At 44.9% G+C, this 26921-nt stretch overlaps 2 protein-coding genes across 5 annotated transcripts in view; one reads left to right on the plus strand and one right to left on the minus strand.

Annotated features, from left to right (window-relative positions):
- Positions 1–315: 315 nt before the first annotated feature.
- cxcr5 (chemokine (C-X-C motif) receptor 5) lies at positions 316–4889 on the plus strand (the record flags this gene model as incomplete). Its single annotated transcript, XM_079513824.1, has 2 exons — positions 316–348; positions 3828–4889. The coding sequence occupies 2 exons, from the start codon at positions 316–318 to the stop codon at positions 4887–4889; spliced, it is 1095 nt and encodes a 364-aa protein (XP_079369950.1).
- A 622-nt stretch (positions 4890–5511) lies between these two features.
- bcl9l (bcl9 like) overlaps positions 5512–26921 on the minus strand; it is a 67348-nt gene continuing 45938 nt past the window's right edge. The window contains exons 4-14 of one of the 4 annotated variants that reach the window (XR_013791174.1): positions 24437–24559; positions 20698–20875; positions 20199–20283; positions 16590–16878; positions 15611–16272; positions 14063–14626; positions 12659–13460; positions 11567–11851; positions 10035–10427; positions 6617–7915; positions 5512–6000 (exon numbers count right to left, since the gene is read on the minus strand). Coding sequence is in view for 2 of the 4 variants with exons in the window: in XM_079514827.1 (XP_079370953.1) it covers positions 6720–7915; positions 10035–10427; positions 11567–11851; positions 12659–13460; positions 14063–14626; positions 15611–16272; positions 16590–16878; positions 20199–20283; positions 20698–20875; positions 24437–24559 (4577 nt within the window). In the remaining 2 variants the exon portion in view is untranslated. Of the gene's footprint in view, positions 7916–10034; positions 10428–11566; positions 11852–12658; positions 13461–14062; positions 14627–15610; positions 16273–16589; positions 16879–20198; positions 20284–20697; positions 20876–24436; positions 24560–26921 lie in introns of all 4 variants that reach the window. The other 3 variants (XR_013791175.1, XM_079514828.1, XM_079514827.1) reach the window with 3 other exon arrangements.

Genomic DNA, 26921 nt, shown 5'->3' on the forward strand with positions numbered 1-26921 from the left:
TGACAAATACAGTATGTTATACAGTGCAGTAGTGGTGAGCTTCTCTTTTACTTAACACTTAAACCCTGGCCGATATGGTTGACTATGCTAGTGTATTTTCTGTTTTCTGTTATTGTGGGGAAAGCTATCACTGAAAATAGCAGATCGACAATGTTGGTACAAAAAGTGGTTACGTTTGTAAACGTGTTTGTACTGTAGCCACTCCTATCAAACTCCAGCAAGAACAAAAGCAGACAGACACAACCTTTATAGGAAGACGACAAGTTTCACTGCCACTCAACAAATCAAATGATAGGTTTAAAGATAAATACCAGCATGGATATAACAGAACATATAATATTTGATGAGGTAAGTTTTGTTCAGGTGACAGTACTTATATTAAATAATGAATTCATAATTACTACAATGATTTGGTCTTTGCATTCTTCTAAACTACCTTTATTTCTGACATTTCAAATTTGGATAGATGAACAGAGAGACATACAAGACAGACAGATTTAAAAAAATGTTTGCTATAACCATGGCTGAGGGAAGTTTGGGTGCTGGGTGGGGGGACTGGAGCACCCCCTCCCCCCAGGCACAGCTCCCCCTCGGACAGGAGGGGGAAAAAAAATAATAATTTTAATCAAAACAGATTTCTGTTACTACTAGGCCTAATAAATATGCTGTATCACAGTATTGGCGCCTTATCCTGGTTAATTGCCTGTGTCAGTTTGTTCATGCGTGTGGAGAGGGAAAGTAAAAGCCACTTTTCCGTGTGAAAATGTGCGTGTTTTCCCCTACTGAACGTTCAGCACCTCCCAGGGTAAACATCTTCCGCGGCCCTGGCTATAACGAGTTTTAGCTGCAGTATCCTGAATACACAACTATTGTGTGTGTGCGTGTGCGTGTGCGCGCGTGCGTGTGTGTGGGTAGGTGGGTGTACATGTAGGCCTATTGGAAAGACTATTGAGATTATTTCACAGGAGATACATAATTTGAAGAAAATGGCTAATAAATGTAGCCTAATTATAAAACTCATCACAACAGCTTTTGTAAAATTATGTTCTGATTGGGATAATGTAATCAGAATTACTTTTAGTATGTTGCAAACATAACTGTATCGGACTGTTTTATTTATGTTATTATGTAAAGCCCAAACCACACCAATATGATTTTATGATTTGCCATGCTCCTTGCAAACAAATGGCAGTTGCAAGGAGTTGCATTGGTGTGGCGTTTCCTTTAAACTGTTTTGTTGCAAGGAGTTGACTATAGTTGCAATGGTGTGATTCGGGTGTAACACAGCGATAGAGTTCTCAACAGGCCTGAAAATTAAGGCCCGGCCCTGGGTTCTGTATGAACGGCAGCTCGAGGGTGACAACTGACAAACGGTGCATGTGTGAGTACCAGGGCACTATTAATAGATAATTTGTGAAGAAGAAAAAAGGTTTGGAGCTATTAAAATACCCGCATTAGAATGAAGACAACTAGTTTTCTATAGGGTTGATCGGAAATTGGGGCTGATCACGTCATTTTATAATGATCGGGATCGGGAGCCAAAAACGTGATCGGGACATCCCTAGTATCAATACCAGTAAGACGCCTAAGGGCAAGAAGCCCCAAAGGGCGAGGTCGCGTGCATGGGTGAAAGCAGACTGCTAGCGCTGCTACTTTGGAATGGGGGGTCAGATCAACATATCCGCCTGGGTGACAGCAGACTGCTGGGCTTGCACTGGCGTTTTGGCATGGGGGTAATATATATTACTGTATGTTTTTTATTGTTTGCTAATTTAAAAAGCAGATCAAGTAGGCCTATACCAGTAAGCCAGCAGCATTGGCGGTAAATTCCTGTTCTGTCTATAGAAGTGTCTATTTGTACGTCTCTAAATGTTTTGATGATTTGAACATGGTGGACCCTATTGGAAACAAGTGTAATGCTTAATTGGGTCGTCCACTCACAGTTAACAGCCTTTGTATTGAGTTTGTGCTTGAAATGTACTGTAATTTTGCAAACTGTTAATAAATTCTTCAATCAATCAATCAATCAATCAATAAAAGCAAACAAATATGTCCTAGCATGAATAAATTATTTATTTTCCTTCAATAATGTGTTTTTGTGGTGTATAGGTGTCACAATAGGAAAATGTAAGATTAAGAATAACGCCTACTATTATTGCCTACTGCAATAATAAATTATGATTACATTGTAAAAATCACACCCGTGTGAAGTGAGGGGCGCTCTTATCATGCTATGATTAGGTGATGTAATGATGATGTAAAACAAATGGTGTCAAAACAAACATTCAATTCTCTTTATTGTTAATGGGATTTAATGTTTGTGTTAGGGACAAGATGACGTAAACATTCCCTTCGTTGTCAATGGCGTTTTTAAAACAAACATTGAACTAAAAAAGAATAAAGAAAACCTCTTATTCCTTCATACTTCTTTGCCCTAGCAACTGGGAGCCACAGGAGCACTAGGGCCTATTAAGAGCCACATGCGGCTCTTTCTAGCTCTAGAGCACCAGGATTAGACGCTCGGCAAGCTGGGTGGACAGGCACTTTTGGCCCTGCACCACCTGAACGCTTTGTATCAATGCCTTACAGTTTAACTACTCGTGGTGCTGTTGGTGTTTTGAGCAACCAACCCAGCATCTCAGAAACAAATATTGTACTTTTTACTCGACTACAATTATTTGACATCTTTACTTACCAATTACTTTGCAGATTTAGATTAACACAAGACTTGTGCATTAACTGATCAATTATGTTTACCCTATGTAAGCTACAGTATTTAAAATCAGCCCCACCTTTACCAGCTGCACTATTAACCATGCACTTAAACCTTTTTTCTACAGAATCTACAAGCTCACAATATACCACGTTGTGATACATTGTGAGCTTGTAGAACTGCTATTTTCACCCCAGAACAGGGATGTGGTTAAATGATTAACCCATTAATACATACCTACTAATTCAATATTACCAATGATTGTGAAAGGTGCCATTCTGCATAATGAGTAATTTTTATATACTGTAAGTATAGTTTGTACTTTTACTCAAGTAACTATTTTTATACATAACCTTGTACTTCTATGTGATAGAAGTATAAAAAGATTAATACAGCACCGTGTTAAGGGTGAGTGCAGCACAGTGGGTGAGTGCAGGGCACATAAGCCTTAAATTGAGTCGACTGCAGTCTGAGTGATGAATTTGCATCGCACGCCAAGTCGTTCGAGTTTCATTACTCTAAAAATAGCAATATGTTGCACTAAAAACCCCATGTGGAGACCCTACACAGGGGATTGCAGCATTGTGACGGGCCAATAATGCTGACAGAACACCCGTGTTTATCTTCTTTTTTGTGGTAAAATCGAAATGGTTCTCCATCCATCTTTAAAGCTTCAAACCAGAACTTATTTTAACCAATCATAGTGAGCATGTTATCGTTATACAATGTAAGTAGTAAGTGTACATGTGCAGTGGTTGGAGGGGATCTCCCTACTCTAACATTGAGACATTTATACCGTGCTGTCAGGTTGGACACCTTCTGGTTGACAATGTCAGTATAGTTATTTGAAACAGATGGGACACTGGATTGGACAGTAAATATGCCACTCTTTGTATTGTAGTTCTGACTTACAATTGCCTTTCTCCATCAGAGGCATAACAGACATAAAATGTATGGCTTGAACTAAATTGACTATGCTATAGAAATAAGCCTACATTATGTCACTATACAAATATCAATCTACTTATCAATAATGTAATTGTTAAAATTACACTCGATGTGCTTTGTTTTAGATTTGCAATTTTTGAAAATAACAATATGAACCTCTTTCAAGGATGCTCTGCAAGGTTTATTCAGTGGAGACGACAATTCATCCGATGATGGCTCGTCAGAGACTGGAAGAGAATTCGTCTGTGATGACGTGAAGACGGGCCTGCAGCTGTTCCATGCCGTGTTCCAGCCGCTGGCGTACAGTCTGGTTTTCCTGCTGGGCGTAGCGGGGAACGGCCTCATGATGACTGTGCTGCTGAAACGCAAGAGACTCCTACGGATCACAGAGATCTACCTGCTCCATCTAGCCGTGGCTGACCTCCTGCTCCTCTCCACCCTTCCCTTCATTGTGGCCGAGAGTGTCGTGGGATGGCAGTTTGGGGACGTCCTCTGCAAGTTGGTCGGCCTGCTGGAGCGCCTCAACCTCCTTTGCGGAAGTCTCCTGCTGGCTTGCATCGGCTTTGACCGATACTTGGCTATCGTTCATGCTATTCCTAGCTTGCAAAGACGCAGGCCCAGAACAGTGCACCTGACCTGCGTGTTGCTGTGGCTGGTCTGCTTGGCCTTGTCGGCTCCCAGTGCTATCTTTTACTCTGTGGCTGTGGTTCCTACAAACCCACTCGTGCTCTCCTGCGCCTTTAATCAACACGGCACACATGCAAACAACTGGATGCTGGCCAATCGCTTCTTGACACACGTCTTTTGCTTCCTCGTACCCCTGGCTGTCATGGGGTACTGCTACACGGCGGTCGTGTTGACACTGTGCCACAGTCAGCGGAGCTTAGAGAAGCAGGGTGCCATTCGACTGGCTTTAATTGTCACAGCTGTGTTCTATATCTGCTGGCTGCCTTATAATGTCACCATGCTGATGGACACCATGGTAGTCTTGGGAGTTACCTCTATCTCAAGCTGTGAGACCTACACACAACTGGAACAAGCCTTAGTGGCGACAGAGAGCCTGGGCCTTTCACATTGCTGCCTCAACCCTTTCCTGTATGCCTTTGTTGGGGTGAGGTTCCGCAATGACCTGCTACAGCTGTGCTCTAGCTGTGGCTGCAAGCCTGCTTGTCTGACACGCCTCATGGTTCAGGGACAATCATCATCCACCTCCAGTGGCCAACTATAAAAACTGGTCAAACTGTTAAATGTCAAATAAAGAGGCAAAAAGTTAGAAAATTGCTCATCTACAACAATCGCAACAGAATATTAATCTGAGTCAAACTACAGTAAATGTAATGCCTCAACTCCTACAATGGGGGTCCCAAGTTCACACATGATTTTTTGTAGGGGGGAGGGGAGGGGGGGGGACACACACGGCCTGAAAAGGGTGAGAAGCACTGACCCAGAGGTCTGCATATTTTAGCCACACTTTGGTTTGGGGTGTTTGGTGGTAGGGCTTCTTCTCGAGCGACTTGTTCATTCTCTGGTGGATAAATATGCTGTCCCAACTACACATGTATTGTGTACACAACACATGTAACGATTTCAGTGTTTTCTTTTTTGTAATTACGCAGTGTTTTTACCATGCCATGAAGGATATTTCTGTAATAGTGTGTAATGTGTAACATCCAGCAAACTTGTTACAATATGACGTTCTTTTTACTTACATTCCTCTTAGTCTTATTTCTATCCTGCAAAGTAAAAAAATAAAGTTTTTCCATCATACTGCAACTGTATCCTTCACATCCGTTATTAAACATTACAGCCAACAGCTGAGCAGTCAAATAATAACTGAGACTGAAACGATGTTATAGATAGACCAATATTATTCTTTTTTTTCTTTTCTTTTCTTTTTTTACTTCTATTAAAACACAGTTAAACAGTACCATTGCAAACAATCACAAATTGCATCTTATTTACAGCAACTATATATTATATTTTCCTTTGCACAACAGTTTGGTAGTTGGTGAAAATAATCAATGATATTAAAACAAATAGAAATTTGAGGCACTCCTCTCCCATCCCCCAATATTGTTCTCCACAACAAATACACACTTCTGCGAAATATACAATTTTTACAGTATTTTAGAAAATGGCTTGAGATTTGTCATTTAACCGTGTGACGGTATTTTTCAGTACAATTTCTTAAATTTCATTATTGTACTAGAAATTCAAGATTCTCCTTTTTTCTCTCCTTTCTTTCCTTCTTTCTTTTGTATTTTTTTTTTAGTTTTAGTTTTACAATGCATCTCTTTTGAACAACTGTGGGAACAACAACATAACCTCTGCCTCCCGACCTATCGACCTGGCAGAGATCATTAATAACAACATAACCTCTGCCTCCCGACCTATCGACCTGGCAGAGATCATTAATAACAACATAACCTCTGCCTCCCGACCTATCGACCTGGCAGAGATCATTAATAAACATAACCTCTGCCTCCCGACCTATCGACCTGGCAGAGATCATTAATAAACATAACCTCTGCCTCCCGACCTATCGACCTGGCAGAGATCATTAATAACCTCTGCCTCCCGACCTATCGACCTGGCAGAGATCATTAATAACCTCTGCCTCCCGACCTATCGACCTGGCAGAGATCATTAATAACCTCTGCCTCCCGACCTATCGACCTGGCAGAGATCATTAATAACAACATAACCTCTGCCTCCCGACCTATCGACCTGGCAGAGATCATTAATAACCTCTGCCTCCCGACCTATCGACCTAGCAGAGATCATTAATAACAACATAACCTCTGCCTCCCGACCTATCGACCTGGCAGAGATCATTAATAACCTCTGCCTCCCGACCTATCGACCTGGCAGAGATCATTAATAACATAACCTCTGCCTCCCGACCTATCGACCTGGCAGAGATCATTAATAACAACATAGCCTCTGCCTCCCGACCTATCGACCTGGCAGAGATCATTAATAAAAACATTTGGACATGATGGGGGGGAGAAAAGCTAAATTTTGTAAATAAAGTTTTTACAGTTGTGTGAGAAATGGATCAGAAAGGCATGTTGGTCATACTGCCGGGGCCATAGCCCATGGGACCGTCCAATGACATACCCCGCTGACGCATCGCCTGGGGTCCCATCATACCGGACTGCGGATGGGGAGGGCCCATCATAGGACCCTGAGGGGACATGAGAGGCCCCTGGGGGCCAAAAGGATCCCCCGCGCCCACAGACATGGCGCGCTGCTTGGCCTGCATCATCATAAGGTTCTGCTGTGCCATCAGATTGTGCGGGTGCTGTTGGGGGGACATCATGCCGGCCTGCGGGTGTGACGGATGGTGCAGCAGGCTGTTTGCCATCATGGCTTGTTGCTGCTGCTGCTGCTGTTGCTGCTGCTGTTGGAGTTGCTGCTGAGACATCATGCCTGTCCTTCCCATCATGTGTCCCGGGGGACACATGGGACCCATGCCTCCCATGCCTCCTCCCATTCCCCTAGAGCCCCCCGGGTGCATGGCCATGCCCTGGCGTATGATCCCGCCGTGTGTGGGGTGAGGAGGGAGCTGCTGCTCGGCCATCATGTTCTGCAGGTTGGCGATGTGGGGGTTGGAGGAGGGCGCATTGCTGTGCGGCGGGCCGGAGGCCGAGAGCTGCTTGAGGAGCTGCTGCGTGGTGGGCTGCTGCTGGGGGCCCTGCCCGCCATGGTGGGGGTTCCCCTGGGGCTCACTCTTGGGGAAATACGAGAGGGTGCTACTGGGCTTGTCAGAAGGAATGATTCGGGAGAGGTCGAACTCGGGGATGCCCGTGTGCCCGGTCCGCATGACCTCGCTCAGATCAGCTCCGTGTATCGAGGAGAAGGGATGGGGATGGGGTGAGTCCGAGGGATGGGAGCCTCGCTGGTGAGAGAGACCCTTGGCCAGCAAGTGCAACTGCTGCGGCGGCATGACCACATCGTCAGCGGACTGCGAGAATTGCTGCGCCATCCCTCCCATCGGGGAATGCATGGGTCCGTGGGGCTGAGGCTGCATGCGCCCAAAACCGGCCATCTGGTTTTGGGACATGGGGGAGACGTTGCAGGGCCCCATGCCATCCGACGGGCCCCCAACCATCATGCCAGGCAGGCCCATAGGGTTGGGTGACAGCATGGGTCCAGAGGTGTCGTGGGACAGCGGCTGCTGCCCCTGGAGGACCATCCCCATGGGGCTCTGTGGGTCGCTGTGGGGGCCCATCTGGGGGTTCCCCATGTTTCCTGATCAGCATGGGAAAGAGCATGTTAAAAGGTAGGGTACGTGATATTGTGTTGGTTAAAACAAAACAGTGTTTGTTAAAAAGGTTAAAGCTCTATTATTGTCATAGTAAACATTGTTAAGAGTGTTTGTTCAGTAACAGGGGACACCCAATCCCTCCACCTCTTTAGTCAACAGTTACATGTTCAGGTGGGTTGCCAATTTCATCCAATCAGGAGAAAGTTCCCATTAATCATCTTACAATTTATGGTGTTCCAGTTCTAATTTTGAGTGCTCATTTCTATGTGCTATCACTTCCAAATTAACTTGTTTATCCTGTATCCTGCGTGAGTTCTCTATTCTCTGTTCTAAACAAATACTCTATCTATACTATAGCATAGAAGTACTTGTTATAGAGTCTATACTATAGCAATGATAGACAATATCACTTATTCTACCTAATTTAGCTTTTAGGCAGCCTTTAAAAGTATAGACAATTAGTGCTCATATGCAGTCTCTGCAGGTTGCTTCAAATATGGTCATCCAGCTGTATGTTCATACATCTTTTATACAGCAATATTTGCAAAGCACTTCTGAGCGGTGCCGATAGTAATGCGTTACTGTAACTTCACTACCTTAATTTATTACTTTTCCAATTACTAATTATTGCATGCATGCATGCATGTATGCATGTATGTATGTACGCATGCATGTATGTCGGGGTAAGAATGGTGGTCCCTTATTGGCTGTTGATGGTGACGTAACTAATTTCAAGGTTGGTATAAGGTCAATAACGGGTCTAAAGGATCCGCTCTGCTTGGCGCAAGGCGCAAGTTGGCACCTCGACAGAGTACATTTCTAGTTGTATTATGTTATTCACCTTGGCCCTTTTATATGGCCCTTTTATATGCACTTCCCATCTGAATAGAGTCAAGATGACACGGCACAGGCCTGGTATCTATTGTTTTGTGTACAGCTTGGTCCCATGACACAACGAAGTTCCTCTCTTATCTCTTTCTCTGCTTTCCTCAGAGCACTACTGTACCACCCTGAATGTTTCATGTACTTCTCCCATGAGCTCATGTATTATTAAACTTCTATCTCATAGTCATAGTGCCAAATGTCTCCGACTTCATTTATGTATGCAAATCAAACTAACCTATACAGAATTCCTTGACACTAATGACTCATTTTAAGTAACCTTTCCCAACACTGCTTCTGAGCAACATTTCAGAAAGATCTGAAGTTCATTATTATTATGCATTATTATTCTAAAACCTTTTTAATTTCAGGACCCCCAGTTTGCCCCAGCAATAGGCCACAGACCCACATAACTCAGAGAGTGTACAAATGGAACCAAACTATGAACTTTAAATAATTTAATATAGGCCCCCTGTAAACCCCTCAAGGACCCCTGGGGTTCCCCAAGGAAGCTTTGAGAAGGAAAGGACATGGTCACGTGACTGGGCTGCGCCATGACACTTTCATGGATGCTTTCATGGGAGCCAAACGAAGCCAAAGAAGACAGAAGTTCGGCAGAATGCACTGGAGTCATGAGAGCTCAGTGACCAGCTCATGAACAAACACTATTTCTGAATGACTGAGACCTTTTGTAAAGTAATCGCTTCTGGAAAACAACAGAAGACATAACATAATTATTATTATCTGCTGTGTAGCTTTTCGATGTGTACACTGTGTAATTTTTTATAGAGATATGGTATTTAAAGAGCACAAAGTACCTTTCTGAACGTACCAAGTATCGCGAGACTTCACACCGTTTCCTGTCTGGCAGCCAAATCTCACGATACCGCCGAGCCAGAAACGATACCTGCTGCTGTTTAGATCCTCAGATAAAATTATATACTGTGCACATCGAAAAGCAAGTGATTAGAAAACAATCTGTGCTATGTCTTCGTTTATATTCCTGAACCGATTATATGACACAAGTTCTCAATTGTTCATAAATAATGTTTGTTATGAGCTGGTACAGCCGGCTCCATTCACTGCCATGTATTCTTTGAACCTCCGGTGTGAGTTTTGCTCCCATGAAAGTGTCCATGAAAGTGTCATGGCGCAGCCCAGTCACGTGACCATTTCCTTTCCTTCTCAAAGCTTCCCAGAAGAATCACTGATTTACGGTACCTGCGACGCTGACACCAGACAGGAGAGGGCGCTCCGGAAGCATTTCGTCATCGGAAGTGGCGATGGTTTTGATGGCGTCGTGGTAGAGCGGAGTGGAGCTGGGCATGGCGTACTTGGACATCTGGGACATGATGAGGGACAGAGGGTTCTGAGTGTGAGGGGCGCCATGAGGGGCACCGTGAGGGGCGCCATGAGGCGCGCCGTGAGGGGCGCCGTGAGGGGCGCCGTGAGGGGCGCCGTGAGGAGCACCGTGAGGAGCACCGTGAGGAGCACCGTGAGGAGCACCGTGAGGCGCGCCGTCCGGAGAAGAGTTGAACGGCATGCTGGGATTCATGGAGCCTGGCTGGCTTATTGGAGTGGAGTTGGAGCTCCTGGGGGGCAATGACGGGTCACCTGCAAAAATACATCACACATTTAAGGCAATCGCATGGTGATCACAATGCATTACATCACAAGGCCAGGCATAGCTTGTAGAGTTGCTATTTTTTGACAATTGTTGATTGTTGTTTCAAGTATATAATGAGGCTTAAGTGATTAAACCTAGAAAATACAACACATATCACCGTATTATGATTCTTCTCATATCACGATATGGATAATATTGATATACCAGCCCTAGCTAGTACCAACTGATAATTACTACAAGGTCAAAACCACAAATGTGAAAAGATGTAGTGAGTAGAACATAAACAACTGTAGATGTTTTTTTTATAAATCTCAAAGAACGTTCTGCTGTACAGAATAGCTTATCTAATTGTATTGTTTGGTATGTTTTGTTTGTTTGTTTTCCAAAGAAATGTAATGACTGAAATTACAGATTAATCTAAATTTAACAAATTACAAAACAATTAATTTACACCTCACTGATGATAGTCAAATTAATTTATGAAGCCATCAAAGTTGGAGCATTACTTGAAGTAATAACAGTAACAGTTTACACAATTACACAATTTACACAATTTACACAATTTTATCCAATATGTAGTGGGGGTCCCTGCTTCATCTCTCTATTAGCTAATGTGTCCTTGGCCTGTAAAATGTTGAAGACCGCTGGCATAAAGCATAAAGCGTTGCATTGAAAGCTAACAAAACACTAGAAGAACAATGATAGAGCGTCGCAGACCCGCCCCCTTTCATGACGACATGAGACACAGAAGTGAATTCCCCGTTCATTTTCTCCATAAGTTTTTCAAAAAAATGTATTTAAAGACGTTTACGCCGCGGACAAAGCCAACTCGAGTTGTGACAAATCATGACAACAAACACAACATTTTGGGCCGAACAAATAATTACAATTACCTGCCGTTTTCTTCTTCTTTCTAATTATTTGTTCGGCCCAAAAAAGTGTTTGTTGTCATGATTTCTCACAACTCGAGTTGGCTTTGTACGAGGCTCAAAAGGTATTTAAATAAATACTATAAATGTCTATGAGGAAAATGAACGGGGAATCATTTCCTGGGCCCTGGTAGGGGGCGGGACTGCGACACTCTATATTTAGTGTGTGAATATGTCTTTTGGGGTTCTGTCCATACCGGTCTCCGTAGAGCTGCTTCCTCCGTTGCCCACTCCCTTCCCGCCGTTGGGTCCGCCTGGACTGGGAAGAGCCGTTTTCGGGGACGCCCAGCCCGGAGGAGAGCCCCCGGGCATGGCCGGTGATTTGAGCTGTCCGGGTGAGCCAGAGGGAGAGCGCAGGCCGAGGGAGGAAGACCCCATGACCTGAGGGGACTTCATGGAAGAGGACGAGGGAGTCCCAGCGCCAGAGGCCGGAGGGTGAGGCCCCGTGGAGGACATCTGAGTGGGTGACTTCAGTCCTGGAGCTAGGCCAGTCACCAAACAGGATTGTCACACAAATAATTGCAATTAACAATTTAATTGTGTGTTCTTTTGCATTGAACACTGGAATATATAAATGCAACAGTTCTGTTTTTCTTTTAGGCACAGGGCAGTTATGACAAATAACTTAAATGTACAAATAGATTGTCTCTGGCAGTTGGAAACCTCATATGTCTTACTTACTTTTCAGGATTTAAATTCAAAAATAGCAGATCTACTAATCTCTCAAGACACATTCAGAGTGGGAAAAAACAGCAGGAGGCTCTATTTTTCCCCTTTTTTGCCAATGGGTTCCCAGATTGGAGATCTACAAACTCAAAACCGAGTTTGCAAATCTGCTACTTTTGATACTTTTGTGTGACTCTGTAGTGTGATCAAGTGGGGCGTTAATTTACGAGAAAAAAAATCTTGAATGTGAGTTTTCACATTTTCCATTCAAGTCAATATGGAAAATTAATTCACTAATACATTAATAATATAATTTAAACTATACAACATATCTCTTGGCAATATACGAGCCCACGTCCACGATTCCCGATTAGCCGGTCGATTTGACATAATGTGCTGCCAAAACTGTCGGCGGAGTAGCGCGACTGCTGTCTATCATACAGAATAAAGTACTAGTGTGTGGTTGCCCTGTTAAGCCCAAACCACACACAGGTTTTAAGGTCAACCACAACAAAGCAACTCATTGAGTTGCATTTGTGTGGTTGACCTTATAAACCGTCTCAACCCTTTGGTGTGGTTTGGGCTTTAGGGTTAGCCACACTAATAATTGTGAGCAGGCCTACCTGGAGCAGAGGGGGAAGGCAGCAGAGGAGACGGCTGCTGGCTGAGGGATGGAGACTTGAGCTGGTGTGGTGGTGGCATGGCAGGCGAGGTCATGGCATTGATGTTGAGGGCCAGGTCGGAAGGGTGGCGAGTGCCAAGGCCGCCTCCCGCCATGGGCATGTGACTGAGCCGCGATGTGGCCCCACCCATCTGAGCGGGACCACCCTGGTGGTGGTGGTCGCCGGGCCCGAACATCTCGGGGCCGGGGGGCTGCTGCTGGAGATACGCCCCCTCAGCCTGTCCACCCCCTCCGAAGGGGCTCTGATTGGGAAACTGGAGGGGACCGTCGGGACCCCCCGGGATCATCCCCTTGTTTCCGCCCCTGCCGTTCTGGATCGCCCTGATTCGGGCGATCTCCTCCGGGCTTAACATCTCGCCCAAATCTCCGCCTCCTCGCAGCTTCTGCACCAGCATCATCTGCTGCTGCTGCTCAGCGTTCATCATGTTCATGAGCGGAGAATCCACCAAGTCTCTCATCTGGGGAGGGGGGCCCCCGCCTCCTCCCCCAGCACCAGGAGAGCCCATCATCACGTCACGGGAACCGGGGAAGTCCATAGGCTCGCCCCGGGACGACAGACCGCCCCGGGGCCCCATTCCCATGTTAGGAAACCCCCCAGGGTTGTCCAGGAGTCTCTGGCCCATGCCGGCCTGATGCTGCTGCTTGGCCAGGCGGTCCAGCTCCAGCCTGTGGAGCCCCTGGAGCTGGCGCTTCTCCATGATGCGGAACATCTCCTCTCGGGTTAGGAGGCGATCCGGGTCGCCCTGCAAGTCAGGGTAGTCATCACCATCATGACATTAACCCAGTGTTAATTATTGTAGAGGCCACATTTACATTCACTGCAGCTGCTTTTTGTCCAAACAAAACAACAAAATGGTATTACGAAGGACAGGCATTTATAAGTTAGCTTCAGCCTATTCCTTTTCAATCACCTTGAACTGTGTAACAATTTAAAGTATGTTACAGTATGTAATGCTACAGATACGGATGATAAAAAAACACTACACTACACAAAACTAACTGTGATTGAATTGTGGTTTTGGCATTGAATATTGGAACATATGAATCAGTCATTAAAATATACACAGAAATGACAGACAATGACCGGTACCAATAATCAAAATTGAATGCAGTACTGTACGGTAATGTACTATGGCCAAAACAGGCCATGTGTTTAATAATTTCATACATTCAAACATTTTCCAAAATAGCGGAAATAGCCATTCGACAAGCTCACACCACGATGCATCGCGTTGTGAGCTTGTGTAGATCATCTATTTCCACTCTTGTTTCAACAGATGAATTTATACCGATGAAATGCAGGCAATTCTGACAAAAATGTTAGTTGTGGGAGGCCTAATAATACCTGCAAGTGCTGAGGGGGTGGTCCGCCCGGCCCGCCGGGGTAGCAGCCTGGGTGAAACTGCCCCCCGCCACCTCCTCCTCCTCCCATGTTGCTGTGCATGTCGTCCATCCACACCATCCCCGGCCTGGGGGGCCTCTGATGATGATGGCCCCCCATGCCTTCCACCATCGATAGAACGGAGCCAGGGCTGCCGGGGAAACTCCCTCCTCCTCCGCCTCCACCCGGAGGGCCTCTCTGCATCTGTCCCAGGAACCTCGGCGCGCCGCGGGGCCCTCCCTCTGGTTGGTGCATGTCTATCATGCGTGCGTTTCCTCCGCTCATCCCCCCCCCTCCTCCTCCTCCTCCTCCGATCATGGCCCCGGGGGGCGGCGGCCACTGCTGCTCTCCCCCGGGCTTGCCGCTGTGGTGGTACGGGGGCGGCGGCCCCCGCATCATGACGGGACCGCCGGCTCCGTGCTGCATGGCCGCCATCTCCGTCATCATCCTGAAGTGCTGCTGCTGCGCGTGTTGTTGCTGCTGCTGCTGTCCGTGGTGGGGCTGCATCTCCTGCTGACGTCGCTTCTCCTGGGAGCAGGCGGTGCAATAGTTAATCATAGAGCATGTAGATCTGCTATGTTCGCTCATTTTGTGCAACACACTATGACTAAATATTAAATAGGGCTTAACTACTTTACTGCCACCTAGTGTTCAAAAACTTTAACTGCTTCTCTGCCGCTGGTTCACTCCAATGCTACGGAGTTTGTTGTCCTTCCGGGTTAAACAGGAAGGTGGGGGCTTCCGGAAGTGGAACGACACCACACAACACAGCCCACAGCCTTTAGCTAGCAGTACAACCAGCTACATTTTCTTTTGTATCGCAATGCGATACAAAATCACAAATCATTTATGATCGTCGGGTGCGCGCCGGCTCACCATGGACAGCTCTCTAACCTTTGGAGATCGGATTATAATGGAGGCTGGTGAAGGAGGAGGGCTATACTACCCGGAGCAATGCTAAACGGTAAACAGACGGACGGCGCGTTCATATATACAGTAAACTTTTGTCTACTTACTGTATAAAGTAGCTGGCAAGAACAGGTCCCAGGGGGGAGGGGGGGGGGGGTACGTTTATAAACGTATTTGGCAAGATAAGAATTTAAGTTAAAAAGACTAATCGATTGTGCCTATTATAAAAAACAACATCGACCCATTCTGGACAGGAACCCCTTTTGGTGTTTTAAGCATTTCATAATACTTTAGCTATTGAAAAATCGAGAAAATGTGGCACAAATCTTTGAATATATATTATTTCAGAACGTTTTTAACTCAAATCTTTGCTTCTGGGGGGGTCCCTGGAACAACATATTTTCAGATGTGGGTCGACGGCCAATTACATAAATTTTTGGGGGTCCTTGACATGAAATAGTTTGAGAACTACTGATATAGAAACAGGTATTTCAGAAAACTGTGATTTAGAAGACAATTTTTAAAAATTTCAACATCAGGCCTAAATGGGTTAATCAAACATGGAATGGACGGTAAGAAACGAATGGATTGTGGCAGCTTTACCTGGTAGTACTCCTCCTGGAGTTTCCTCCAGGCCATCTGCTCCGGGGTAAGGCCGTCCGGGCCCATCAAGGAGCCCATGTCCAGCCCGGGGGAGAGCTGGTGGTGGGGGTGAGGGTGAGGGTGAGAAGGCATGCCGTGGTGGTGGGAGCCCATCTGAGGGCTCTCCATGCCGGGTTGTCCAATGTTCTGTGTTTGGGACATAATGGACTGCAGGGGCTCCTCGTACTTCTTCATTACTCCCATAGGGGGCAGCGCAGAGGCCATGATGTTACCGCTGTTGCAATCCCCGCCGTTATTGTTGCCGCCATTGTCGTCGTCGAGGCCGGAGCCACCGTGCGCGTTGTTGTTATTGTTCAGGTTTGAGGAGTTGTTGGGGTTGTTGGGGTTGGGACCCCCAGCTTCCCCACCAGGGATGGGGGGGCCACCGCCGGCCCCGCTCCGCAACAACAATCTCTCGATGTCCCTCAGCGTTTGCAGAGAGCGTTCCCTGTGCTCCAGCTGCTCTTTGGAAAGGCTGGCCGCACCCCTCGGCCCCGCCTCACCCTGCAGGTGTGCCGACAGGACCGAGGGGCTGGCCCCTCCTCCTCCCCCCGACGGGGAGCCCCCCCCTGCCCCACCCGGCCCATCGCCACAGCCTCCTCCAGGACCTCCCGGAAGCAGACCTGCAGAGGAAGCAGTGCAGGGTTATTAAAATGCACTGAAACTAAACACAAATAATAATGTTTTAGTCTTTATCAGTATTTTATACACAAGTCCTTTAGCTGTGCCAGTTTTAAGAATTTCTAAAATACAACGCAAAATAGCCAATCTACTGTACAAACTCACAATGCATTGCCTTGCGTTGTGAGCTTGTACATTTTGACAACTTTTTAACTTAGCTCATACATTTGTACACCCTTTTTTCCAATCTGGAAAATATAAACTAAACTAGCTAACCAATTTAAAAATAAATAAAGCTAAAATGCTGAACTAGAACAACCTTGAGAGGGGGTGCTTCCTCCTCCTCCTGACTTGTGCGGATGAATAACGCTGATGTTATTGCTGGGAGCTCCGGTGGTGGGCCTCATCTGGGGTGACTCGCTGTCCGAGTGCCCTGCCGAAGACGACAATGTCCCCGCCGCCCCCGCGGCGTGCGCATGGCTTCCAGCCACGCCCGCAGAGGCCGGCCTTGGCGTGCCGCTCTGGGATTTGGGGGTGCCTACGGGCGGAGAGCTGCTGGAGCTGCTCACCTTCTCTGACAGGCTGGAAAGCTTTCCCAACGCGAGGCCCTGTGGTACACCACGCAATGGACACAATGCTAAGTCATAGTATAAGATAAGGGAAGCAAAGTCATTTGATGTCATCAGAAGGAATGATTAGGAGAAATAGCCAGACATGTGACATCCTATGGCATTTACATATACTCTATATATCGTACTATTATTGTACTGATATATTGGCCAGTAAGTATTTGATGAATGCGTAAGTATTTGATGTATACATCAAATACTTACTGCCCAATATATTGCTCATTTTGGCTTTGTTAAAAGGACCATTCAGTGATTTGGAAGAAAAAAACGGTCCGCCCCGGTAACAAGATGTGCACATGCACGCACTACAGTGGGGGGACACGCAACAGGCCAACAGCACGCACACCAAGTCCCGCCCCCGCTCGATCATGATTGGCGGAAGGCCCCTCTCTATCCTGATTGGATGACGGCTTGGCCACGTTTTTTTTGACCCCAGGGGTTAACTGGGGACAGGGAGGAACTCCTTATATGGTCAGCACACTCTATAGTAGGGAGGATTATCACAACAAAACAAAAAAAAAATGATATTTTAATTAAGTGAAATACAAACTCGCAACATCTTTGCGTCACAAAGCAATATTGTAAGCATGTAGATGTTCGATTTTAAAGTTCAGTTCATATATTGACTTGTTTGCTTGTTTATTGCATAATTAATTTAAAATGTATATTAAGTTAAATGTTATTTTCCATATAGGCTTATTGAAGTTTACTGTACACCTAATATTGTATAATATATATTGGTTCTCCATTTGTTTAATTTTCTCAAATCTATCAAATCTACGATGCTCAAAATGGTTTCAAGATTTTGTGTTCTGTTTTTTGGTACAAAGCATCGGTCAACACGATAACAATAATCAGTGGTCTAGAAAGATCTCTAGCAAAATCATGATCGGACCCAAAAATGTGGCATTGGTCCACGACTCTAGATCCGACACATTAGAGGCCACATCCCTGTAACAAATGCACAGATTCGGTCAAAACAACTGCTAGTGAAAAGAGGAACAAAGCCCTATACGGGAGACAAAAATAGACTTTCACATCCCCTTGCACCTGTGGTGGCTGAGAAAATATCTTGCACTGTTGCGTGGTCAAATACATGATGGGTGTTTTCGAAAGATACGCTCCGAGAGCGCTGGAGCGCACGCACCCCAAGGTACTCTTTGGTGGTTCCAAAATTGTGAGAGGTCGAAGCGTTACCGCGCAAGTGTTGTGTTTTGGAAGCACTCAGAGCACCCATTGACCGATCGGACTGAAAAGACGGGTTGTGTCTCAACAATGAAGGAGGAAGTCTCAACGTTTTTGGCTGGGGATCCCCGGAAATGCTTTGGCCATGTCTCCCCAGGTCGAGAACCCCTGCTCTAGACCAGCAGTTCCCAAACTTTGTAGCTTTAAGTAGAGAAATTAACCAAACTAGGGAAAATAGATGATCACAACGCATCGCTATGTCTGCTATTTTCACTACTTGTATGTGTATTACTTACTTAATTTATGAATCAGTGTGATTTGTTTTAACTTGAAAATCTTTTGAAATAATAACACAAATAAAAACATGTAGGAAAGGAAAAAGGGGATATTTACTCGCAACCCATGACAATGGGTGCACGTGCACGACCCAAATATGGGTCTCGATCCACTGTTTGGTAAACACTGCTCTAGATGCTATACAGCACGCCATCTACATGTAACCAGTAAGACGCCCTGAGGGCGAGAAGCGACCTCGCCCTTTAGGGGTCACCCAGGCGGATGAGACAGCAGACTGCTGGGCGAGCGCTGGCGCTTTGGCATGGGGGGTCAGATCAATGAATTCTGTACTGGCCATATATGGAGCGTGTCTTGAGTGTACAGGGTTTGATGAGGTCAGATCAACATATGGAATGTCAGAACAGGAAGGACGGGTGTCCTGACATGTCAGAACAGGTCAGCTCCATATATGGAGATCTAAGGGTTTGAGGTCAGATGTAGAGATGCTGGCCGGATATGCAGATTTAGGTGATGATCCAGTCTTCTCCATGTATGGTTATCCAGGGTTAGATGAGGTCAGTGTTGTGATCTTCATATATGGAGATGACCATACCATATATGGTGGCGTGACGTGTCACGAGGCGTGATGTCATGGAGATCTAAGGGTCTCCGTGTTGTCACGAGATGTCACGAGACGTGACCATATATGGAGAGGTGATGTCACGAGGCTTGACCATATATGGAGGTGTGGGTGACGGACGGACGGGAGATGCAGGTTTTCATAGTAAATGTGACCGTAGTCGCATGTTTTTACATGTGATAAAACAGGTTGTAATCATGTTTATACATGGGATGAATTGAATGCATTTTTAAAAGATGAAAACGCCAGCGTTACTTGATGAATATCTACTCTGACCGTTCATAAATTAACTCGTATCAGATTGCCGTATGACGTCAATACCAGAGCCCTCTTAAATCACATTAGCACTCTTTAGGAGTGCATTTCCGAATGCATCCCATGTGCATGGCATAAAGCAAAATAAAATCTCATGATACCGAGCAATCTTCGTTCCTACTCTCACCATGAAGTATGGGTCATGACCGATACTTCATGGTGAGAGTAGGAACAAAGATTGCTGGTGGCCGAAATTAGTTTTCTCAGACGGGTGGCTGGCATCTTCCTTAGAGATAGGGGGAGTAAGTTCAGTCACCCAAGAGACTTGGAGTAGAACCGCTTCTCCTACGATTGGAAAGGAGTTCGGGCATCTATTACGGATGCCTCCCGAGCGTCTCCCTAGGGAGGTCATCCATGTCTATGCACGTCTCACTGGGTTTAGCAGACCTCCTGGCAGACCAAGGACCATATGGGGGAATTATATCTCCACACTGGCCTCGGGATTCCTCCGCAACCCGATTGCAGCAGTGCAATTAATTGGTACATACATTGGTAAATGGTAAATGGTGCATTTATATAGCGCCTTTATCCAAGGAGCTTTTCATAGCCATGCAAGGTACCAACACATCGGGAGCAATTTGGGGTTCAGTGTCTTGCCCAAGGACACTTCCACATGTAGACAGGAGGAGCCGGGATTCGAACCGCCGACCCATGGATCATTGGACGACCTGCTCTACCTCTTGAGCCACAGTCGCCCCATAAAATACATTACATAAAATACATTTTCTTTCCCTGAAGTGGGAACCAAAGTGGCCGTGTCACTATTCAGGTTGGAAGATGCAGATGTGATATAATAAATTATCGTAAAAAAATAAAGAACAGAACCAGTTCTAGAACCAAGGTTCTTTTGGTGGAAATGGGGCCTTTGAGGCAGGGGTCTGACCTGCTCCAACTTGGTCCTTGGAACATTTTGCTGGTGAAACAGTAGGATGGAATCGGTCTGTCCCTTCATGACTGCCTCTGCAGCACTGTAAACCGGAGACAGGAGATTACACAGTCAAAGGTGATAAGTGATAATGTTTTGTTAAAATGAAGTGATAAATAGCTCTATATTCTGACAGTAATCATTGCTATAGAGCAGGGGTTCTCAAACTGTTTTGGTACCCCTTGGAGGAGAGTACCCCCTCATCCTCACATTTACGTCATCTTCTCCCTAACACAAACATTAAATGCCATTAACAATAAAGAGAATTTAATGTTTGTTTTGTCACCGTTGGTTTTTACATCACCATTACATCACCTAATCAACACGAGTTAGACTTTAATATTAGTGCCCCTCACTTCACACAGGTGTGATTTTTTGTTTACTTCAGAGCTGGAGAGACGGGGAGTGAACAAACACATCTGCCAATCAGAAAAATACTGTAAGCAAAATGTCTCACTTGTTGGCTAGGCTGGTTGTGAAAACATAGACCACTTGCTGGGAGTGTTGCGAGGCCTCGGACCTCAGCCCGGGTCCCACTCCACGTGCCATGGTTGGACCCCCGGGTTCAGACACAGCCCCCGCTGAGGAGCGACCCCCCGACAGGCTCTGGATGGAAGCGGCCAGCACGCGCTCACCTGGGAGAGAACATTCAAATCAACACTCACTACATTCTCAAGTTCTGTCATCTCGAAGGTACTGGTTTCATACGTGGGTGTCTAGTGGCCCCCAGGGGTCCTTGACGGGGTTCCAGGGGGTCCCCAGCTAAATGATTGATAGCTACAGTAGGAACCAAACTTACAGGATTTTACAAGGTACAGTAGATTAGGTAGCCGGGTTTCCTGCCTGATTCGCTGCGTTCCATGAATTTGTTTTGTCACACAAATTCACTGAACGTAGCGAATCAGGCAGGAAACCAGGCTATAGATTAGGGTCCCAAAGATGGAAATCTATCTCACATGCATATCTTTGCTGTCAGGGAGAAACCTAGATCTCCATATTACAACTGTTTGTTTTTTTCATAAATTAACGTCATCATACAAGAGTGTCGGACAAAAGTAGCTAAAAATTGCAATCTGATATTTTCACTATATAAAATGTTTTAAGATAATAATAATAATAAAGCTGGGGGTCCTTGAAAAGAAAATGAGAAAACGAGAATCACTGCGTTATCCAACAATGTTCAGATCGTCTGTCTTCTAAACTTTGAGAGCCACATTAACAAATTGTTCAGACATGTTATTTCATCAGCTCTGGGATATATCCTGTGGCACGATCAGATAAACATTACGTCAATGACCGGAGACCCCCAGGGATCTATACTGCCTCCCCCCTCCTCTACTCCATATCTCTTGATCAATCATAGCTCACAGCACATCGCATTGTAAGTAACATGTTTTTTGTAGATCAAGCTGCTATTTGCACTATTTTTGGAAATAGGACTTACAGAAGTAGTTCACGCAAAAAATACATAAATGATTTATTTCAGTTACCGGTATATCAGTTACACACCCCATGAAGCTTTGAATTCATGGACATTTATTTTTGATTTTGTCACATTCCTGAGCCAATAATTTGGTCATAAATCAACCGGAGACTCCAACCGTTATCAAATGATTGGCTCAGGAATGCAACAACAAAAAAATCTCCATGAATTCAAGGCTTCATGGGAAGTATAATTGATAGAAAATAAGTCTGGGTCCAGGGATCTCGGGCTGAAAGATTTTGAGATCCATGTTCTTTACTCCTGTGGTAACCACTTGAGCCCCGGGATTTATATTTTGGGGTTGAACAACCAAAAAATAGCAGCTCAGAACAATGGCAGATCAGCTATTTTTGGTTTTGCCAAAAAGCAGTTCAACTCTGGCCTGTTTCATTAAGATTTAAGGTTTAAGTGGCATTATCATTATCATTGTTGTTATTATACACAAATTGTTTTTATGTTGCCATGCAGCTGCACCACGTGCCAAAGCAAATCTCTCTTGTTTGACTCTGATACATTAAGTTGCAATATCCAAACACTAGATGAAGCTAGAGTACAATTCACCAGTAAGGATAATCAAGCCTCTGGTGTGTGGATAATATAACCTGCTGAGGACAAAGACCTTACAGAGAGACAGTTATTATTATTGTTATTATTATTATTAAATAAAATGTGGACAATGGGGACAGTGTACAGTATGTGACCCTCACACTGTCAATAAAGTGTTCCCAAGTGCGACTCAGAAAGGCATTATTTGTGTCATTCATGTTGTCACCACAGAGGGAGTGACAATGATGCCATTGTCTCTGGATTATGGCCGCGAGTTCTTTGATCAGAGGCCAGGCTCTTCTGCCCTGCATGGTTGCTAGTAGTAACAATGCATAATAAACCACCATAAAATAAATATGTTTGTTTCAGCTATTTATTACAACTACAGCATGTGCTGTGCACTGCTTTAACCTGTGACACATGTTTGTGGTCCTATTTTTAGAATTTGCACGAGTGGAATACATTAGCCTACACATTTACTCCCACGTGCAACTTGATTTGTATGTGTAAGATTGTTGCGCAGCATCGCAGTACTTTGGGGAGTTGTCTAAATCTGAAGCACTATTACTATTACTCTTATCAGGCAATATTGAGATCGTCAAGTATTTACATATGGAAATATACACAGTGTTGCACAGAAGTGTGACACCAGCAGCAAGATCTGAACGAATGCGACCTCATTCTGAAAGTGTTTTCAAAGAGAAATCAAAACATTTAGCCAATATTAACAGAAAGTCCATAATGTCAATGACATTATTGACACATGACTCCTCCTGGCGTAACTATTCTGGGGTCGGTCCGGCTCGTTATTCCGACGTTACTAACCCTACCCCTAACCCCTAACCATAACAGCACGTGGAAGCCACGGGTGAGTCTTAACCGGCCACGGGGCGGCGGTGGTTCAGGGGTAGAGTGCCTGGATGGTAACCGCAAGGTTGCCAGTTCAAACCCGGGCTCCCCCAGAGTTACTGTCGAAGTGTCCTTGAGCAAAACACTGAACCCCTAATTGCTCCCGATGTGCTAGTTGGTGCCTTGCATGGTTTCCGTTGCCATCGGTGTATGAATGTGTGTGTGAATGGGTGAATGTAATGCACAATCTCTGTAAAGCGCCTTGGATAAAGGCGCTATATAAATGCACCATTTTACCATTTACGTATGTCAGACTAACGGACTAATGCGCAGTCCCTTTCATGCTGTTCAGCTTGGAAAAGTTTGGTGTTGTTTGCTACTAGCTCCTTCCGCCTCAGTGATGTCTCCTAATTCTAACTCCTTGGAGCATGAAGAAGAGACTTGGGATGGTCGGCATCGGCAAAATGACAGAATGACTTCTACTTCCGGTTGGAGTGAGTGAGGATAGAGGAGCTATAGTCTCGTGAGCCAGACAAGCCTTCCACAATTCTCTAATTCTTCCCTGGTGCACGGAAGCTCTGAAAATGATCAGAGGATAAAGCAGAATCTCAGTCGTGCAGAAATTCAGAAGTTCTCGGATTTCGGGAGGTGTAGTTCCAGACTCTCTATAGCATTCAGAGATTGTGAAACAGTTATCTGGCTACACGAGACTAGGGGAGCTATAGGACAGAGCATGATAAGGACAGATGCACCCATAGGCTCCAACATAACCGACTACAGAGGACGGCCTCGAATAGAATAAAATTAAATAAATCAGGCTCCCCACCGCTTCGGTGAGTGCAGCTGAAAATATGCACCAACCAAGTGGACTATCTAAGTATCTATCCCCAGTGACTCGCAACCACCAGCGGCTCAGAACCCCCTGCCGTTTTGGGCCGACCGTTGGTAAACGTACGGTCTGGTGCAACTGAAAGTCCTTGGTCTTTAATTTAAATAGTCATGGCAAATCTTTGATGTGTGCTTCAGATGAACGTTCAGTTAGAAAACGTGTATGTCCAAAAACTATACTTTAACTCAGGAAATGAAAACGAAAAGAACCTGTGTTCCAATGGGTCGACTAAAGTTAATACTTTTCATTGGTTCAATATTTATATACCGGTACCATTTTTATCTCTGAACACACCAATCTCAACAGTAATTTACAGACCCGTTTGGTTCCTACAGTATCTATCAGTCATTTAGCTGGGGACCCCCTGGAACCAGCTCAAGGACCCCTGGGGGTCCCCACATTAAAGACCAGTGGTGTAGCTGTACTCACGATGGGAAGCAGCATGGGCCTTGTCCTCGTCATCTTCAGTGTCTGCTCCGGAGCACCATTCATCCCCGCTGTACGGCTGCTTCTTCTCCAGGACGCAACGCCGCTTACTGCGCATCACACCCTCTGTAGGACCATGCAGGCACACACAGGCACACACGTGCACACACACACACGTTTGTATCACTGTTGTTGTGCGCATACATTTTCAAATAATTCAATAATTGAGAAGTATATTTATTGCATTTTCTAAGTAAATCAGTGAATCGACTAAAATATATGAATAGATTTGTTTATAATCGATAAAATGTGTTAGTTTTTAGTTGATTATTTCGGCACAGTGCTTCCAAAGTTTTGTTCGACGGGGAATCCAAGCCAATAGAAACTGCAGGCTTTCTATTCCTGAAAAGTTGCAGTGCGAAAATGGAAGCAATAGTTCTCACGATAATAAAAATCTAAATATATATATATTTTTAAATCTTGTTTAAAAAATAATCTGCCTAACGATGATGTCACTGGTGGACGGGTCTCTGAACTGCCCACAGCCCTCCTATGAGACACAGACTGAGTAGAAAGAAATGGTGGAATTGTATCATGAACATTACTGAGGACCAATTATATGAAATAAGTGTGAGTGGTGAAGTGGTCCTTTAAACATCAGCATTACTTAATTTCTACTATCTACATAGTAAAACGTAGAAGAATTGTTATTTTTATCAACGTTTGCCTGTTATGTGTCCTAATGGTACCAACATCAAATTGTGGACAAAATATTATTAAACGAGAACAAAATATTCTTCGTTTTGGGTCTGAGAGGCTAAATGTCATCACATGGTGGTCCGTGGCTCAAATGCCGAATAAATAATGGGCCTTGACATGAAGACTGAAGAGGGTTGAAAACCTCTGTGCTAATCTAATCGATGAGTTTGATTAACAAATTAACTGCTCGTGACGGAAAGTTCCGCCAATTAGAATCCAACCAGCAACCACTATTGGCCCCAACGTTACATCAGATAAGCTTTATTATTGATATCAAACCGGATCGCTGATTTTTATACGATTTGATGCGATGTTCGGAGGTCCTTTCTGATTATCCGGTGATCTCAATTGGAACATTGACACTTTCTAGACAGCGCCTACGATCTTCCCATCATGAGAATCAATGCGCGTGTACTCCATAAGGATCCACTCATTGTATTTTCTTTGCTGCTTGTTTTCTCAGAAAAATACTCCAAAGTTGTTGTTTTTGTCCAATCCACCCGACGTTCAGATGTAAATAGTGATTTTTGATCGCATCGCGCCCGACATATTACCATTTGTGGTGAAAGCTAAGACATGTCGGCTGCTGCTCGTACAACTTTTTGCTCCTCCTCTCGCTGTGTTGGGCTGTGTGCCCCGGAAGTAGTATATACAGATATTGTCTGGCTTCCTGCGGTAACATCACATAACACTAGAGGGCAATGAAAGTGTTAAAGGTTACGGCCCCCCCTCCCTAACTAGCTAAATATGGATGAACCGCCAATCGCTGTCATATTATCAAATATCAGCACTGTACCCACCGATAGGAAACAATTCACCATATTCACATTCTTGCCATTAACTTAATGAAATGCCACCCGTTGCCACACTGCTTTTTGTCCTTACCTCGTGTCACATTTGCCATTGACAAGGAGAATTTATGTCATATGTGGAGAGCAAATCGGCTTTTCTAAACACAGTGCAACTGTTTTAATTCAGCTCGGGGCTTAAATTCAGTTGTCATCTTACATGATCATGGTGAAAAGATGAGGTTTTTTTTTAACATTGTATCATGGTTAAAAGATAATAACATAAGGTTGACAAATTTATGTTATTAGAAGTATATTCATTTTTTACTGAATTCTGTACGATGACAAGAGTGCCCCTCACTTCACACAGGTGTGATTCTCCAATGCAAAATGCCAACATGGCCACCGTGTGAATGTGGTCTATAGCAGCTGTTTTACAGGCCCCGTTGCTGCCATTTCTGGCCCCAGTTGTTGGGAGAGAAGTCTACCTTCTAATAAGCATATCAGATAACCTGGAGTAACAGAATACCAGAGGGACAAACTGTCACAGTACAGAGACAAGATGACAGCCACAACTATTCTTCCATCGGCCCATAGAGGGCTCTCAAACTCTGGGTCTGTATTGCCTTTTAACCACTTGTCTTGAACCCTATATGCATATTGCATAATTGCCCGGAGTCCCCCAGGGGTCTATAAAAAGGACAAAAATTTTCCCTCATCTACACCATATGGCTTTGCCGAAAATAGCCGATCTACAAGCTCACAACGCGTCATCTATTAGCTCCAAATAGTAAAGTAAGTGTTAAATAGCTCTATATTCTGATACTGCTATATTCTGATAGTATTGCTATATAGTGTTTGTTCAGTAGCAGGAATCTCCACATCTCCTAGCTCTGGTCCACTCCATAGCCTTAAGACTCTTCCACCTTAAGGCTATGGAA

This window comes from Electrona antarctica (assembly GCF_951216825.1).
Source record: "Electrona antarctica genome assembly, chromosome: 11".
Classification (NCBI taxonomy): Eukaryota; Metazoa; Chordata; class Actinopteri; order Myctophiformes; family Myctophidae; genus Electrona; species Electrona antarctica.